At 36.0% G+C, this 19,380-nt stretch overlaps 1 protein-coding gene across 2 annotated transcripts in view; it reads right to left on the reverse strand.

Moving 5' to 3' along the window:
* The window catches only part of sws (patatin like phospholipase domain containing sws), a 945,916-nt gene that overhangs the window by 791,150 nt on the left and 135,386 nt on the right, over window positions 1–19,380 (reverse strand). For both annotated transcript variants that reach the window (XM_090396526.1, XM_090396525.1), the window contains exon 5: window positions 5,673–5,810. In XM_090396526.1, coding sequence (XP_090252652.1) covers window positions 5,673–5,810 — 138 coding nt within the window. The remainder of the gene's footprint in view (window positions 1–5,672; window positions 5,811–19,380) is intronic.

Raw genomic sequence — 19,380 nt, forward strand, 5'->3', positions numbered from 1 at the left:
ACTGTCTCGTATGAGTAAACCCATTCCATGGCATCGTCTGTTCCAATCCTTCAAGGCTGTATCAAACTGGACTTAAACAAGATCAGTGACATACAACATTCCTGCTTGAGCCCCTTGCTAGGTAGCAAATTCCTCTAAAAGTTTGTTACCAATCTTTATAGCAGAACTAGATCCTTGGTACATCCTCTGCACCATTTCTATTGTTCCTTCATCTATTTCTTCTATCTTCAATACCTGCCACATTGTCTTCCTTGGGACAGTATCATAAGCCTTCTCTAGATCTAGAAAAATTAAAATGGAGTTCTTTATTTATTCTAAGCAACCATTTTTGAGGGATCTAACAGATAAGCTTAGGTGTTGATGGTTATTCATGACTTATTTTTCACGGTATTAACAACACCACAAACACTTTTATCAACAAGGATGTTTTTTTAATAATTTGATGCAAAAATTTTTGAGGGATATTTGTCATAAAAAAGAATATATTATCCATGCAAAATCTTCGTATTCTGAAATCAGATTGTTCCTCTGATATTATGTGAGATTTTAAATTCAATTCTGTCCCTCATGATTCAAGTAAATATCCTGCTAACCAAACAGATGACACTTATTCCTCTATAATTTTTGGGATCTTTCTTATGGATGATTTATATGGCAAGTTCCACTCATAAGTAATATCCTCATCTACAATCACTTTTTTGAATATCACTGTTAGGAGCTGTAGAACTTTACTACTGCCATACTTGAACATCTATTAGCATTCCACTAAGGCTGGCTGCCGTTCCATTTTTTTGATGCTTGAACAGCTTGGCTCACCTCCATATGTCACTTCACATGTTCATTCTCTCAACAGCCTATCATCTCCTTGATATTCTAACCCTATCTTCATATAATAAAGTTTCATAGTATCTCTCGAAATCTTGAAGGGAAATGATATTAAGTCCTGCTCGAGATGTATAAGGAGCTCGTGCATGTTGCAAAATTGCTAGGCCTCAGTAGAGCGATTACAGCAATCCCTCTGATTAGTGCATCGTTTTTTTTTATACCCAAATTCAATTATTGCGCCTATATGCATTTTAAAAATAAATATTACAGATATTAAAAATTTTCTATCTATACATTTTTTATGACTAACTATTTTAAAAAATCACTCACCAGGATGAAATAATTTAGTTAGTTTCCAGGTACATTATGTTCCAAATTTACTGCCAAAATTTATGTTGTCTACTAATTACCTAACATTTTGCTGTGTAATGCCTCCTTTGCAATTGTTTTCCTTACTTTTTTATTTTAATGTATTTTCCCAAACTTTAATCATGAGTAAAAGAATTAGTAAGCAAAACAGTGGAAATGTGAAAATGATTCGAAAAGTAATCTCATTGGAAGAAAAACTTGAAATAATAAAGAAAAATAAACAAGGCGAGTCCAGAGCAAAGATAGGACAAGAACACAAAAATGAATCGACTATAAGAGCAATTTTAAGCAAAGCTGCTGAATATAAAGAGAAAGATAAGGCTGCTTCAAGTTCATCATGCATGCAGACCACTCGAAATCAGAGTATTATAATGATTGAATTAGAGAGACTTCTTTCTACATGAATCAAAGATTGTAACCATAAACAGATCCTGCTAAGCACTGACTTTATTAAATCAAAAGCATTAAGTCTCTTTGCAACCTTGAAAAAAAAGGGCTATCAATGACAGAAAACAAGAAGAATTCCACGCAAGTACTGGGTGGTTTCAGCGTTTCAAAAGGAGAAATAGCCTACATAATGTTCTAATCACAGGCAAAGCTGTAAGTGCAGAGTGGGGAAGTGCAAGTACATAAGGAGTTGGCCACAAATTATCGAGAGATTTTAAAGAAAATTGTGGAAGAAGGGAGCTATTGTGGCCAACAAATATTTAATGTCAATGAAACCAGCCTTTTTTGGAAGCGAATGCCTTCCAAGACTTTTCTGGTCAAATCAGAGAAATCTCAGCCTGGTAGAGTCACAAAATCGAATGACATTGCTGCTAGCAATATGCTTGGAAGCACATTCTTCCACATTATGCAAATGATTTTAGAGGCTTTCCAAATGAATCTAAGTTAATTAATTCTCATTCTGAGAAACCAAGTGATTCCGACCTGCTAAACTTAGATGTACAGTGGGAAGATCCTGAAGAATATAAAGAAAATTTAATCACTGACAAGCTCAAAGAGATTTCATAGAAACAATTTGAAAATATTTTTCATACAATCGAAGTTTTTAAGCAGCAATGCTTAGAGGCTGACCCTGATGAAGAAAGAAACAGTAAAATTTGGAGAAGAGTAGAAGAGTAAAATAAGCCCATAGTCAGTTGCATGAAAAAAAGAAACAGAATGCCACCAAAGTACGTTAGCTCAATTCTTTGTTAAGAATTGGAATAATAAATTTATATTCTGAATATGTTTTATTGTCTTTCAACTTCGTGGTTTTCCTTTAACTAGGCCCTGAGTTATACCCTAATTCTTTTATAAAAAAATTAAGGGTCAAAAAAGAAATTTGAGGAACGAATTATACCTTTTCCCATAGGTTATTATATTCGATTAATGCACCTGTTTTAAAGAACGCATTAGGCGCATTAACTAAGGGATTGCTGTATATCCCATTTGGTATTCAATTTCACTGCTTTCTTTCCCACATTTCTTCTTTAGCCTTAATTACCATTCTTTTCACTTGTCTCTTAATATTGCTGTACTCTCTGTCCTGATTACCGCTTAACCATCTCTTATATTTATTAAGATAAAGCGCCAAAAGGTTTCAGTTCGGCAATGCAAAATTATATAAGTGGATATTAGATCCACCATTATTTCAAAGCTAAATGTAGAAACCATGAAAATTTCATAAAAATAAGTTGACCAGAGAGCTTAAGAGAATACACTCACTGGCATTCACGAGTTGCCTTAGCATGAACTACTTAGAAAACAAAAGCTGCACAAGCGTCTATATACTCATCTTCTATTAGTCCATTTTGATAAGGCTTCACTGACTTGACAGCTTTTTCGAACTGTTGGTGTTCTCCTCAGAGGCCAGGTAGAAACCTTAAGAGAGCAAAAACTCTCATTCAGTACTAAGGAACTTGAAATGTCAGAGAAGTGTATTTTTTGTAAGTGAACTCTCAGTTGGTGTGTAAAAGTAATTTCTAAAATAAAGAGCCAAAAGGTTTCATTCAGTTCAGCAATGCAAAATTATATAAATAAAATGGATATTAGATTCATCATTATTTCAAAGCTGAATGTAGAAACTCTGAAAGTTTCATAAAAATAAGTTGACCAGAAAGCTTACGGAAATACACTCACTGGCATTCACAAGTTGCCTTAGCTTAGGTTTGCTTCTTTTCTTCCGTTTTCTCCTTCACTTGCTGAATTATCCATTGTATATTTCTTTGCCTCTTAGCATATGAGACTGTTAGAGGCCCTTGGAAGGCCTCTAACAGTCTCATATATGCATTTTTTAAATGGTCATACCAATCATATAAGATCCCTCTCTGGTTACATCCAATTTTTGCTCCATTTAGCACCTGACACTTCTCATTTTCACACAACTGAATCAATCCGCCATCAATATGAAAATATTCATATAAAAAAGAGAACCATTTTCTTAAGGACAGTTGATCAATGATCACAGCACAGAACATAAATTTCTAAAAATAAAGTTGGGGTATGAACAAATGGGATAAATGCAAAAATATATGCAAAAATGAAGATATTAGAAAGGAATGTGTGAGAAAAGTTAATCTAAGGTAGTATGGGGACAGAATGGGAGAGGAAAGGTTAGTAAAACAGGTGTTTGATGCAAACATGATATGAAAAAAGACCCAGAAGACAACAATCATCCAGGTGGATGGGTTAAGTTAGAAGACAAATATTATTATTATTATCCCAAGACCCCATGGAGTCAAAGATTCATCTAAGAGGTCCTTTTGTCATATACACAGCTCATCATACATGCCTTAAACACACTGAAATTCTCTGCAGACACCACACTCTCAGGTCGCATTCCAATCATTTACAACTCTGCATGCCAAAAACCTGCTTCTCAGTCCCCTGCTCACACACCCCTTATACAGCTTCCAGGGATTACCTCTAGTTCTCCCACTGTTTGCTGTAAAACCTCTCCAACATTGATCCTATAACAACCTCTTACTAACTTGTAAGTCTCTATCATATAACTCCCTCTTCCTCCTATCCACTAGACTGTGAGATCAGAAATTCAGAGATCAGAAACTACCTTAATCAGTTGCTTCTGACTTTCCAACATCTCTTCGTCATTTTGAAAACCAGGTGACCAAATCTGTGCACAGTAGATCATGTGTGGCCTTATACAATGGAACAAGAATCTCCTTACTTCTACAAGTCAGTGTCCTCCACATCATTCCCAGAATCCCTTGTGTTGTCCTCACAATTTTGGCAATGTGTTGTCGTTAAGTTGTTGAATCCCCTAAATTTCAGACCATTATCCACTATCACCTCAAGATCTCTTATTTCCTCCACCTCTAATAATATATCCCCACCAAGCATAAATTCTACATCCCATCTTGGTTTCCCAAATTTTAAAACCTTACATTTTGCAACATTGAACTCACATCCTTATTTCTGTGCCCAATCACTCAATTTATTCAAGTCTTCTTGTAAGGCCACATCATCTTCTCTATTCTTCATAGTTCATCCCAACTTTGCATCATCTGCAAACAACTGAATATCCCCATCCAAATCTTCGCCAATATCATTAGCATACAAGTTAAACAGCAATGGCCCTAAAACAGGACCCTGAGACACACCACTAGCGACTTTCTTCTTCCTGGATATTGCTCCCCCATGCACAACTTGCTGATACCTATCAGATAACCAGTCTCCGATCCAATGCACTAATCTAATATCCAACCCCCATCTGCTCTAGTTTGGCTATCAACTTATCATGTGGTAATCTATCAAAAGCCTTTGAGAAATCTAAGTATACCACAGTGTATCCCTCTCCTCTGTTCAAAGAAGCTTTCACTTTATGGTAATAATTAAGCAGATTACTAAAACAAACTCCCTTTAGGCAAATCCATGCTGTCCATCAAAGATAACACCATTGTTGTCAAACCAATTCTGGATCCTAGTTCTCGCCAGCTTCTCCAACAACTTAACGACAACACCTGGCACACAGCTAGCCCTATAATTGGATGCTTGAGTTCTATCATCTCCCTTATGAATGCAAAAAACCTGCTTCTCCCTTTTCTGATCACACCCTTCTTATACAGCTTCCAGGGATGACCTTTGGTTCTGCTATAAGATCAGACAATACTGGAGTTTTGATAGATAAGACTAATTTGGAGGAAATTTGTAAAATTAATAATAATGTAAATTTTTCATGTAGTAATACTATTATTATGTACTATACACCTCTTGAGGGTACATATCAGGAATTTGACTGTGATGGTGAAGAACTAATAGATGTCACATAGGAATATAAATAGCAGGAATAAACATAAAACAAAAGCCTATGAATTTAAAAAAAATTAAAAATCCTATACATTAAATATATTGTATATACATAGCATTTAATGACATGCACATCACATAAGATTTAACCTTACAGGTTGGACATACAGCAGCAGAATCTGTTTTCACTATACTTTGCTGTTACACAATGGTATCAAACATATTACCTTATACTTTTCAGCATGTACATAACTTCAGGTGGTAGCCTCTGTTCAGCCTGATCACTGATAGCCTCCTCCAAGAAAGCCTGAGATGGTTCTTTTACTTGCAAAGTTAATGGCTGATCTCTCTTCAAGCGCAATAACCTAAATAAAGGAATAAATTAATATTGATTTAAAAAGTTCTTACTATATGCATTATTTCTGAGAAGATTCCCATGTTACTCCTCTAAGTAAATATTTTTATGGCTATTTAGCCTATTTTTGTTTAAGTAGTGTCCCTTTTATAATGCCATTGGCTTTTTACTCAAATTTTAGGGCTTTACTGATGTTTTATAAGACAGATATATGAAGAATACATAAGAAGAATAATTCAGACAAACCTTTGTAGGATGTTGCTGGCAGTCTTCTTATTCAGCAGCATCCTGGCATATGGTGATATACATTCATCTGCTGTTAAAGGAAGGCAGTGTGATTGAAATGGGGGGGTGGAAATGTGGGAGAATTATTGGTGAGGAGAGGAATGTGAACTTCTGGAAAAACCCAGGTTTTTTTAATTATTAAAAGTGAGCAGAGAATACTTTGGGATGAAGTAAACACCAAACTGGCATGACATAGCGTCCTCTTTCCCCACGAGCTCTGAAGACGATGCACTATCGCAATGGCTCACACTCCATTACTCCCACACCTCTCATCTTATCCCAACATATCCTTCTCATTCCCCAAAAATTTCTATTTTTCATCTCCCTCCCAAAGTATTCTTTGGCCACTTTTAATAATTAAAAAACCCAGGTTTTTCAAAAAGTTCACATACCTCTTGCCTCACCAATAATTCTCCCACATCACTCTAACCCCACATTTCCAACCCCCTTTTTTCAATCATACTTTCTTCCTTTAACAGCAGATAAATGCATATCGCCACATGCCAGGATGCCGCTGAATAAGAAGTTAGCCAGCATCATCCTACAAAGGTATGTCCGAATTATTCCTCCTATGTATTGTTCATATATCTGTCTATATAAAACATCAGTAATGCTTTAAAATTTGAGTAAAAAGCCAATGACATTATAAAAGGGGCACTCTTAAACAAAAATAGGCTCAGCCATAAAAATTCTTACTATGCAATACTAATAGTATTATAAATCTGATTTTTTAATTATTTAGTACGATTTTGGAAATATCATCTTCATAAAGATAACGGTATTACTATATAAAATTATGAAACTAGATATAACTAAATATATTACTATATATAATTAGGAAACTATATATAACTAAATATATTACTATATATAATTATGAAACTGGTGTGCTTAAGAGTAAAAACTGAAACTGAGAGTATACCCCCACATAGCCTTTATTAGAATGCAGAGACCAACTAGGGCTTCTGACCTAATGTCCAATCTCCCCATCTTGTGGAGCACCTTGTTAGGTATCTACCTGGATACTGAACGAACAAGGATGGGCTGGCAATTTGGAATTTAGCCAACCAAATTGTATTCTTATTGGCTTAAACCAAAACATAAAATCATTGTACAACATGACAGAATTCTATGAAGGTTAGGAAGTCACCCAGCTAAACAAGGACCCCATTGTTTTTGCCAGTGAACCACAGCAAACAGCGAAAAGTCAGCTATATGTGGAACAAATCATGAAACACATCCCAACTCAACATCACCAGAGTTCAAGATCAGTACCATCAACATAATAAGTCTGAATGGCAAAGAAATGGAGCTAGCTGAGGAATTGGATAGGTACCAGATCAACATAATAGAGGTGACTGAAACAAAAAAAAGACAAAATCTAGTGAGATTTTTCCGAGCAATAAATACAAAATGTTATATTCAGGCAATGACAATCAAGGAAAAGAAGGAGTAGCCATAGTATTCAACACTAAATACGAGGCTAATCTTCTTCAATGGCAGGCAGTCTCAAGTAGAGTGATGTGGGCAAATATCAGAATGGGAAACTGGACAATGACACTTATTTGTGCCTGTTGTCCCACAGAAGGTTCTACTAGTAGAACCAGAGGAATTTTTTGAGGTTTAGAGAAAGCAACTGATACAATGAAAAAGGAAATGTCAGTTCTTGTTGAGGATCTAAATAGCAGAGTAGGAAATGATTGTAAGACATACAAAAATATTTTGGGAAAATTTTGAGAAAAAAGCAAAGCTAATAATAATGACAAATACTTGTTGGATTTCTGCTCAGGCCATGGACTGGTTATTGCTAACACAATGTTCCAACATAAAAATGTGCACAAATTCACATGGAGAAAAGAGGCAAGGAATAAGAAAAATCTCATTAAGTTTGTTATTGTTGATGGTGATGTTTTCTCACTGGTGCAGGACACTAGAATGTACAGAGGATTTGAAATTGGAAGTGATCACCATTTAGTCTTGAGCAGGATAAAACTGAATTTCATATTAAAAAGAATAACATATAAGAACATTTTAAAAGGAATAAAAGTTGAGCAGCTCTCAGATATAAACTGTAGACACAAACATTATTCAAGAAAAAATTAGAGTTTGAGAACAGGAACCTTGGAGATTCAGTGGCAAATCCTGAAGAAAACATTAATTGATTCAGCCAGAGAGGCATGCATGTGGTGAGGTTGTCTGCAAGGATAGAAAAATCAAAACTCCCTGGTGGGCACAGGAAGTTAAAGAGGCAGTGAAGGAAAAGAAGAAAGCATATAAAAGTTCGTGGCAAATAAGTCAGCTTGTGCTCTTAGAGAATACAGAGACAAATGTAAGACAGCTAAACACTGTGTAAAACTGGCTAAACAAAAGTCATGAGAGGACTTTGGCAAGAGCATAGAAAATAAATATAAGGTGGCAAAATATTCTGGAGGCTGTTGAAAAACCTCAAAAATGGAGGAAAGAGTGCTGTAAAAGGAATTAGAGATGATAAAGGTAACATGAAAACTGGTGAAAAAGATATCCTCAATGTATAGAGTAATCACTCAGAAAAATTGCTAAACGAAACAATCAGTGACAGCTCAGTAGTATTCCTGTACATGTCCACACTTGAAGTAGAAAAAGCCATCAAAAGCCTGAAATGTGGAAAGGCAGTTGAGTAGATGATATTCGACCAGAAATACTTATGTATGGAAAGTTTTTACAGTGGCTGCACTGAATAGTTCAGAAAGCTTGGGCAGAGGGAAAATTCCAGATGATTGAAGTAGAGCTCTGATAGTGCCCATATAAAAAAAGGAAATAAAACAGAATGTGAGAATTAAAGAGGTATTTCCCTACTGTGCTGGTAAGATTTATGCAAGTATACTTGAGAAACAGTTAAAAAGGATTGTGGAAGGAAGCTTGGTGAAAAACAAGCTGGATTCCAGCCAAACAGAGGCCATCAGGATCAGATTTTCACTTTACGAAAAATAGCTGAGAAATCATAGTAATATAACTAAGATCTGTATTTAAGTTTTGTCGATTTGGAAAAGGCATATGACAAGGTGCCAAGAGAGAAGCTATTCAATACGCTACAGTTGTATAGTGTCAATGGAGCATTATATCAAGCAATATTTAGTCTTTATTTGAGTTGTAAGTCAGCAGTTAGAATTGAAAAAGTATAGGAAGATGGTTTAATGTTAAATTTCTTGTCAGACAAGAATGTACATTATCCCCTCTGTTATTCATTATCTATATGGATCACATTATGAAGGAAAGTGGTATTAAAACTGATATCAAAATTGGAGTGTTAATCTCAGCTCTTTACTCTATGCAGATGATGTTATACTTCTAAATAAATCTGCTACAAGTCTGCAAGATTCCCCTGACTAAATTGAATAACTGTTGTAATAGATTTGGTATGAAGGTCAGTAATAACAAGGCAAATAGGCAGAAACATTGAAAATATCAACTGCATTGTGAATGGACAACCTATAAGTGTAAGGTGATGCACTTCGGAATGATGAGATCACATGCTGTTTACTACATTAATGGAACTGAACTGCAAGAAGTTGATGAGGATAGGGACGTGGGAGTTATTGTGGACAGAGAACTTAAGTTTTGAGGGCATGTTGCAAAGGTTGCCAAAACTTCGCATCAGATTACATGGTTATTGAAGAACACACCGACAAGCAGGGGATAACGAAGTAATTGTCCCACTTTATAAGGCATTAATAAGACCTCATTTGGACTACTGTGCATGGATCTGGTCACCTGGATTTCTTGGTGATGTGGAAATGGTAGAGAGGATTCAGAGTAAGGCTACGAAAATTGTTGCAGGCCTGTGGGATGTCTCCTACAAAAATAGATTGAAGTTCTGTGGGCTTCAAAAACTAGTTGATGGACGTAGGAGAGGAGATATGATAGAGGCATATAAATTATTAAAAGGGTTTTATAGGACTGATACTGATAACCCTGGAGACTATGTAAGAGTGTGGTTAACAAGGGTATTAGAACTAGATTTTTTGCTTGGAGGGTTGTAAATGGAATGCATTGCCAGAGGTGGTTGTGACTGCTTCATCTGTGAATGAGTTTAAGGGGAACAGGTATTGTGTGAATAATGGTTAGTATGTCAATGTTGGGTGTCCCGTGATGAGTCTTTTGCCTTCATGGAGGCACCTTATACATATTAATAATAATAGAACAAGTAAAACATTTCAGCTACTTAGGCATATTTTTAGTGAAAATAGTAAATTAAATATAGAAATAGACAACAGAATCAATAAAGCTGGTATGGTAGGAAGTCAACTGAATAAATTTATATGGAATAAGAGAGAAATTAGTCAAAACACTAAATTAGCTGTATACAACACAGTTTCCAAACTAATTTTAACTTATGGATCTGAGAGCTGGGTTAGAAATAAAACACTTGACTAGAGACCACAGATATTAGAATCCTGAGAAAGATTAGAGGTGTGAACAGATAGTATCAGTGGCAAAATAATATTAAAAATGAGGATATTAGGAAAGAAATTAACATTGTTAGCATCCAGGAATATGTTAGCAGAGCTAATCTCAGGTGGTATGGTCACTGAAACAGAATGAGAAAGGAAAGATTAACAAAACAAGTGTTCTCTGCCAGGTTGACAGGAAAAAGATCCAGAGGAAACCAAGATATAGGTGGATTGATATGGTAAAAAGTGCCTTAGAAGACAGAAATATAAGATCTGATAATGTTGTAATCTTGACAGGTAACAGATTGATTTGGAGGAAAATTGTAGATAGGAAGTTAGTAATAATGTAAAGTTTTCATGTAGTACTATCATATCCTGTATGCCCCTTGAGGGTCCATATCAGGAATTTGAGGATGATGATGAATTATGAAACTACACTTTGTATAGCAAATTTGTAGAGAACCAAAGGAGTAGCATGTAATGTTGAATTTCTATTAACATATTGTGATCATTCTTTACATGGTGTGGATGGGATTTTTTGACAGTTATGTGGCCTTAGACAACAGTTAACCACACACACACACACACACACACACACTCAACATTTTTCCCTTTTTTTATGTAATCCACACAAAAACCTGAAGTATGCCAATATGTGTGCTACAAATGAAGCAAGAACTGATATTAATCTTTCTTTTGAGTCATTCCAAGTGAAATAACTTTTCATTTTGATGAAAGCAAGTTATTTTATCAACCTATCCTAAAATACAAAAAAGTTTGTTTGTTGATTTTTCATGGCATTATATTAATTATGGCAGACATTTTTATTCATCAAGTCCAATTCAGGATTTTCACAATTTCAGAGGTTCTAATGTTAATCAGAACTAATTATCAATTACCCAATTTCCATACTTTTAATGCTCAAGGTCTGTACTTTTCTTTTTTGATTTCTTATTTCATTTTCAGACATTTTTTTTTAAAGATGATACCACCTGATTTTGGTTTCAAGGCCCCCATATTTTGTACTCTACCCAGCAAGCCCTAGGTTGAATCCACAAGCCTGATTTTATGTGTGTTTTATATATGTGAACGTACATGTTTATGTACATGAACAAAGCATTATAAAGTAAAGATGCCAAGAAATTATAATCTTGGTTTAATCCTTTATCAAAGTGTAAACAAACAAAGTTTGCACCTGAACTATTTTCAGGACTGGGGCAACTCTTATAAAGAAGCTAATGACTTCACATCACTTGCTTTAGTATCCCATAATGCAAAGCACATATCCTTACTTCCCATAATGCTATGCATTATTATGGGAAAGCAAGTGACGTGAAGTTAATAGCTTCTTTATATGAATTGCCCAGCCCTGAAAATAGTTCAGGTGCAAACTTTGTTTGCTTACACTTGGATGAAGGATTAAACCAAGAATATAGTTTCTTGGCATCTTTAATTTATAGCATAGCCAAGTGGAAAAACTTCCAACAACTATCTCTAATCCAGCGTATTTTAATAACATGGGGTGACACCTTTTGGCTACTCATATATGGAAATATGACTTCTGCATTACTTCAACTTACTACATCACCTCTGGGTCTAGCTCCCACTGATGAGACCTCAATAAAGGTTGAAACCAGTCTAGGTAGGACCCCCTTCCCATAATGCATAGCATTATACATAAGGATGTGTTTTGCATTATGGGATACCAAGGCAAGTGATGTGAATCATTAGTTTCTTTACACAAGTTGCCCAGTCCTGAAAATAGTTCAGTTGCAAGTTTGTTTGTTTACACCTTGATAAAGGATTAAACCAAGAATATAATTTCTTGGCATCTTTAGTTTATAGTTATACTATAAACTAAAGATGAAAGATAGAAAACACAATACTTAGATCAGCACTCAGACTAGGGTGAGGGACATTACAACAGCCATTAAAAGATCCAAATGGCAATGGGCAGTTGATGCCTAGTGAACATCTCGTACCAGAATGCGTCACCCCAACTATGAAATTCTGAGGTGGTGGTAGTGGTGGTGGTGTGATAGTATGATCCTGATTTTCCTGGTTTGGCCTCAGTTCTCTGTTTGTGGTGCCACGAATAATGAACTCTGAGAGGTATCTAAACATTGATGCTTCTACTTTGTAGGATTTCTAAGGAAATGACCACTATCACTTTCAGCAAGACAATGCACTGCGTCATAAGGCTGTTGCTGTAACTGCACAGTTTGTGAACATGAACTTCAATAACACTTGATTGGCCTCCACAGAGCCTTGACCTCAAACTCTATTGAACATCTGTGGGATGAACTGAAGCATCGGTTGAGATTAAGAAATGTCCACCCCACAACAGTCCAGGGTCTCATTACATGCCTACAGGAAGAATGGTTCAAAATTTCCATTGATCAGTATTGAAATGCCCCCATAAAATTGCTGCGGTCATCACAGAAAAAAGAGAACCTGCATCCTATTAAGGTGGGTGCCATAGCTGTTTGTTCCTCACACTATGGTGTCTGTTGACTTCTTCCCAAGCAGTGTGTGTATAAATGTGCCCCTCAAAATTTTGGAAAAAACTTAAAATGCAACTTTGAAGTTCAAAGAGGTCATGCAAGGGAACAAACAAAAATTTGAAATTTTTATGAGAAATGTTCTTGATAAGTGGCTATAAAACAAAACTGGTCCCTTTCTGTTATGTTCATCCATTCAACATAGACAGCCTTTTGAAATAAAAAAAAACTTTTTTTTTTAGTATATCCACTTATCGAGACATTTTTAATGACCTTCTCAGTAGTGCAAAGTAAATAAATTACAATTGCATGCTGAGAGTTTTTATGTCAATGAGCATTAATGTTAAAACATTAAAATTAAAGATCACAAGAAATTATATTATTGGTTTAATCTTTATCCAAGTGTAAGCAAACAATGTTTGCACAAGAAGTATCTTCACAACTGAGCTACTTGTATATAGAGGCTAACAACTTCACATCAACTGCCTTAGTATCCCATAAAACAAAGCTGACATCCTTTCAGATGTATATGATGCTCTGCATTATGGGAAAGGCCACTACCCAGACTGACCTTTATTGATGTATGTTAAAGTGCAGGGATAGCTCTCCAAAAATTCTTAGTGATTTACAAGATCTTCTAAATCTCATGGTGACCCTAAAGATCACTTCTAAACTCAAACTCCTGACCTTAATCACTCAGGAAAGGAAACTCAGCAGTGAAAAACCAGTCACCGAGCAGAACTCCTGTACTCTCCTGGAAGCAAGTTACCATCAGTGGGAGCCAGACCCAGAATAGATACCATCATCATCAAATTCCTGCCATGTACCCTCAAGCGGTGTACAGGATATGACAGTACTATATGAAAAAAATTAGATCATTACTAACTTCCTATCTACAATTTTCCTCCAAATCAGTCTGTTACTTGAAAAGACTCCAACATTATCAGATCTTATATTTCTATCGTCTAAGGCACTTTGTACCGTATCAATCCACCTACATCTTGGTCTTCCTCTGGGTCGTTTTCCTGCCAACCTGGCAGAGAACACTTGTTTTGCTAATCTTTCTTCACCCATTCTGTTTTAAGTGACCATACACCTGAGATTAGCTCTGCTAACGCATTCCTGGATGTTGACAATGTCAAGTTCTTTCCTAATATCCTCGTTTTTAATATGATATTGCCATTGATGCCATCTGTTCACGCCTCTAATCTTTCTCAGGACTCTCATATCTGCAGTTTCTAGTCTTTGGTCAAGTGTTTTACTTCTGACCCAGCTCTCAGATCCATAAGTTAAAACTGGTTTGAACACTGTCTTGTATACAGCTAATTTAGTGTTCCGACTAATTTCTCTCTTATTCCATATGAATTTATTCAACTGACTTCCTAACATACCAGCTTTGCTGATTCTGTTGTCTATTTCTATATTTAATTTACCATCTTCAGTAAAAATTGTGCCTAAGTAGCTGAAATGTTTCACTTGTTCCACAGGTTCTCCATTCACAACACAGTTGACATTTTCAATGATTCTGCCTATTTTCATTGTCTTTGTCATTTTATTGCTGACCTTCATACCATATCTATTACAACAGCTATTCAATTTAGTCAGAGAATCTTGCAGACTTATAGCGGATTTATTTAGAAGTATAACATTATCCGCATAAAGCAAACAGCTGACATTAACATCTGTAATTTTGATATCATGTTTAATACCACTTTCCTTCATAATGTGATCCATATAGATAATGAATAACAGAGGGGATAATGTGCATCCTTGTCTCACACCACATTTAACATTAAACCATCTTCCTGTACTTCCTTCAATTCTAACTGCTGACTTACAACTCAAATAAAGACTAAGTATAGCTTGATATAATGCCCCGTTGACACCATATAACTGTAGCGTATTGTATAGCTTCTCTCTTGGCACCTTGTCATACGCCTTTTCCAAATCGACCAAAACTTAAATACAGATCTCTGTTATATTCCCATGCTTTCTCGACTATTTGTTGTAAAGTGAAGATCTGATCCTGACAGCCTCTATTTGGCCTGAATCCAGCTTGTTCTTCACCAAGCTTTTCTTCCACAATTCTTCTCAACCGTTTCTCAAGTATACTTGCATAAATCTTCCCAGGAACACTCAGTAGGGAAATACCTCTGTAATTCTCACATTCAGTTTTATTTCCCTTATTATATATGGGTACTATGAGAGCTCTACTCCAATCATCGGGAATTCGTCCCTCTTTTCCAGGCTTTCTGAACTATGCAGTGCAGCCATTGTAAGACTCTTATACCACCATACTTCAGCATTTCTGGTCGAATATCATCTACCCCTGCTGCCTTTCCACATTTCAAGCCTTTGATGGCTTTTTCTACTTCAAATAGAAGTATGTATTCCTGACTGCATGCCTGGTCAGTGTTTTTTACCACTGTGCTGTCATCACTGCTTGTTTCATTTAGCAGTTTTTCAAAGTAATTACTCCATACTTCAAGGATATCTTTTTCTCCCATTTTCATGTCACCTTTATCATCTCTAATTCCTTTTACAGCACTCTTTCCTCCATTCCTAAGCTTCTTCAACAACCTCCAGAATATTTTGCCACCTTCTTGATATTTATTTTCTATATTCTTGCCAAACTCCTCCCATGACTTTTCTTTAGCTAGTTTTACACAGTGTTTAGCATTATTGCATTTGTCTCTGTATTCTCTAAGAGCACAAGCTGACTTATTTGACAGGAACTTTTGATATGCTTTTTTCTTTTCCTTCACTGCCTCTTTAACTTCCTGTGTCCACTAGGGAGTTCTGATTTTTTTTATCCTTGCTGATAACCTCACCACATGCCTCTCTGGCAGAATCAATCAATATTTTCTTCAGAGTTTGCCACTGAATCTCCAAGGTTTGATTCCTGTTCTCCAATTCTTTCATTTTTTTCTTCAATAATCTTTGTGTATTTTAGTCTACAGTTCACATCTGAGAGCTGCTCAACTTTTATTCGCTTTAAAACTTTCTTACATGTTATTCTTTTCAATATGAAATTCAATTTTATCCTGCTCAAGACTAAATAGTGATCACTTCCAATTTCAAATCCTCTGTACACTCTGGTGTCCTGCACCAGGGAGAAAACATCACTATCAACAATAACATAGTCAATGATCCTTTTCTTATTCCTAGCCTCTTCTCTCCATGTGAATTTGTGCACATTTTTATGTTGGAACATGGTGTTAGTAATAACCAGTCCATGTCCTGAGCAGAAATCCAACAGATATTTGCCATTATTATTAGCTTTGCTCTTTTCTCCAAATTTTCCCAAAATACTTTTGTATGTCTCACAATCATTTCCTACTCTGCTATTTAGATCTCCAACAAGAACCAACTTTTCCTTTTTCATTGTGTCAGTTGCTTTCTCTAAAGCATCAAAAAATTCCTCCACTTCTACCTTAGTAGTACCTTCTGTTGGACCATAGGCACAAATAAGTCTCATTGTCCAGTTCCCTATTCTCATATTTGCCCACATTACTCTACTTGAGACTGGCTGCCATTCAAGAAGATTAGCCTCGTATTTTGTGTTGAATACTATGGCTACTCCTTCTTTTCCTTGATTGTCATTGCCTGAATATAACATTTTGTATTTATTGCTCAGAAAGATCTCACCAGTTTTGGTCTTTTTTGTTTCAGTCACCCCTATTATGTCGATCTGGTACTTATCTAATTCCTCAGCTAGCTCCATTTCTTTGCCATTCAGGCTTCTTATGTTGATAGTACCGATCTTTAATTCTGGTGATGTTGAGTTGGGGTTTGTTTTCAAATTTGTTCCAGTAGCTGACTTTTCGCTGTTCGCCCTGGTTCCCTGGCGAAAACAACGGGGGCCTTGTTTAACCGGGCGACACCCCAGCCGGCATGAAATTTTGTCATGTTGTATCATCATGTTTTATTTTGGTTTAACCAATAAGAATACAATTTTGTTGGCTAAATCCCAAATTGCAGCCCATCCTCGTTCGTTCAATATCCAAATGGATACCCAACAGGGTGCACCATGAGAAGGTGAGGATTGGACATTAGGTCAGAAGCCCTGGTCGGTTCTCCGCATTCCTTTAAAGGCTATGTGGAGGTCTCCTCTCAGTTATACAGCTTTGACCCTTGAAGAGATACCAAGGTTGAAGTAATGCAGAAGTCATATTACCAATGTACAAGTAGTCAAATCGTGTCACAACTTATTAGCAAAATACTCTCGATTAGAAATAGATATCGAAAGTTTTTTCACTTCACACACAGGGCTGCTTAAAGGTCAAAGCTATATAACTGAGAGGAGACCTCCACATAGCTTTCAAAGGAATGCGGAGAACTGACCAGGACTTCTGACCTAATGTCCAATCCTCACTTTCTCGTGGTGCACCCTATTAGGTATCTACCTGGATACTGAACGAACGAGGATGAACTGGCAATTTGGGATTTAGCCAACCAAATTGTATTCTTATTGGCTTAAACCAAAATATAAAATCATGGTACAACATGACAGAATTTCATGCCGGCTGGGGCATCGGCAGGTTAAACAAGCGCCCCCCCCCATTGTTTTCAGCAGGGAACCAGGGCAAACAGCGAAAAGTCAGCTACAGGAACAAATCCTAAACTTACCCCAACTCAACATCAGAGTTCAAGATCGGTACTATAAAAACATAAGAAGCCTGAATAGCAAAGAAATGGAGCTAGCTGAGGAATTAGATAAGTACCGCATCAACATAATAGGGGTGACTGAAACAAAAAAAGGGAAAAACTGGTGAGATCTTTCTGAGCAATAAATACAAAATGTTATATTCAGGCAATGACAATCAAGGAAAAGAAGGAGTAGCCATAGTATTCAACACTAAATACGAGGCTAATCTTCAATGGCAGGCAGTCTCAAGTAGAGTGATGTGGGCAAATATGAGAATGAGAAACTGGACAATGAGACTTATTGGTGCCTATGGTCCCACAGAAGGTTCTATTAAGGTAGAAGTGGAGGAATTTTGGGGGGTTTTAGAGAAAGCAACTGACACAATGAAAAAGGAAAAGTTGGTCCTTGTTGGGGATCTAAATAGCAGAGTAGGAAATGACTGTCAGACATACAAAAATATTTTGGGAAAAATTGGAGAAAAGAGCAAAGCTAATAATAATGGCAAATACCTGTTGGATTTCTGCTCAGGACACAGACTGGTTATTACTAACACAATGTTCCAACATAAAATTGTGCACAAATTCACATGGAGAGAAGAGGCAAGAAAAGGATCGTTGACTATGTTATTGTTGATAGTGATGTTTTCCCGTTGGTGCAGGACACCAGAGGATTTGAAATTGGAAGTGATCACCATTTAGTCTTGAGCAGGATAAAACTGAATTTCATATTGAAAAGAAGAACATTTAAGAAAGTTTTAAAAGGAATAAAAGTTGAGCAGCTCTCAGATATAAACTGTAGACTAAAATATACAAACATTATTCAAGAAAAAATGAAGGAGTTTGAGAACAGGAACCTTGGGGAGATTCAGTTGCAAATCCTGAAGAAAACACTGATTAATTCAGCCAGAGAGGCATGCATGCAGTGAGGTTGTCTGCAAGGATAGAAAAATCAAAACTCCGTATGGAGGAAGTTAATGAGGCAGTGAAGGAAAAGAAGAAAGCATATCAAAAGTTCCTGGCAAATAAGTCAGCTTGTGCTCTTAGAGAATATAGAGACATACGTAAGAAAGCTAAATACTGTGTAAAACTAGCTAAACAAAAGTCATGGAAAACTTTGGTATGAACATAGAAAATTCCTCATACTTGTTGCATAACTGTTTTTGATTTACTTTGGCCTGTTTAGCTATTTTTCTGTCAATCTGATTTGGCCTTTGCTTTACATGTACAGGAATACCTTGTATAGCGCAGTTAATTGGTTCCAATAAGCGTCACGCTATTCAAAACCACGTTGTTCGAGGTCTATTTATAAAGGTTTTCAATTTAATTTGTTTATTACAAAAAATTAGGATAATAAAAATTTTTAAAAATGAAAATAAAAATTATTTTTATTAACTAAATAACAAATAAAATCCTTTTAAATTGATATAAAAGTTGTAGAAAACAAAACAAATATTGCTTCAATTTTAGCATACTGTAATTTACTTTTTACTAAAGTAGTCTTTTAGTGTTCGTTGAACCATCCTTGTCTTATTTGTCTCTTCAAGTACTAGATCTCTGTAGCATTTGATGGAATTATTGAGACTTTGATGCTTCTTTCCAAATTCGAGTTGGCATTTATGAGAAATTCGGAAGCTTCGTCGAATTTGCTCAGAAAAGTTGAAAGGTCAGCAAAGGAAAATTCTTCAACCATGACATCAGTGGGGTCATCTTCATCTTC

Source organism: Typopeltis vanoorti, chromosome 8, assembly GCF_054136105.1.
Source record: "Typopeltis vanoorti isolate ZY-2024b chromosome 8, IOZ_Tvanoo_1.0, whole genome shotgun sequence".
NCBI classification, from domain to species: Eukaryota; Metazoa; Arthropoda; class Arachnida; order Uropygi; family Thelyphonidae; genus Typopeltis; species Typopeltis vanoorti.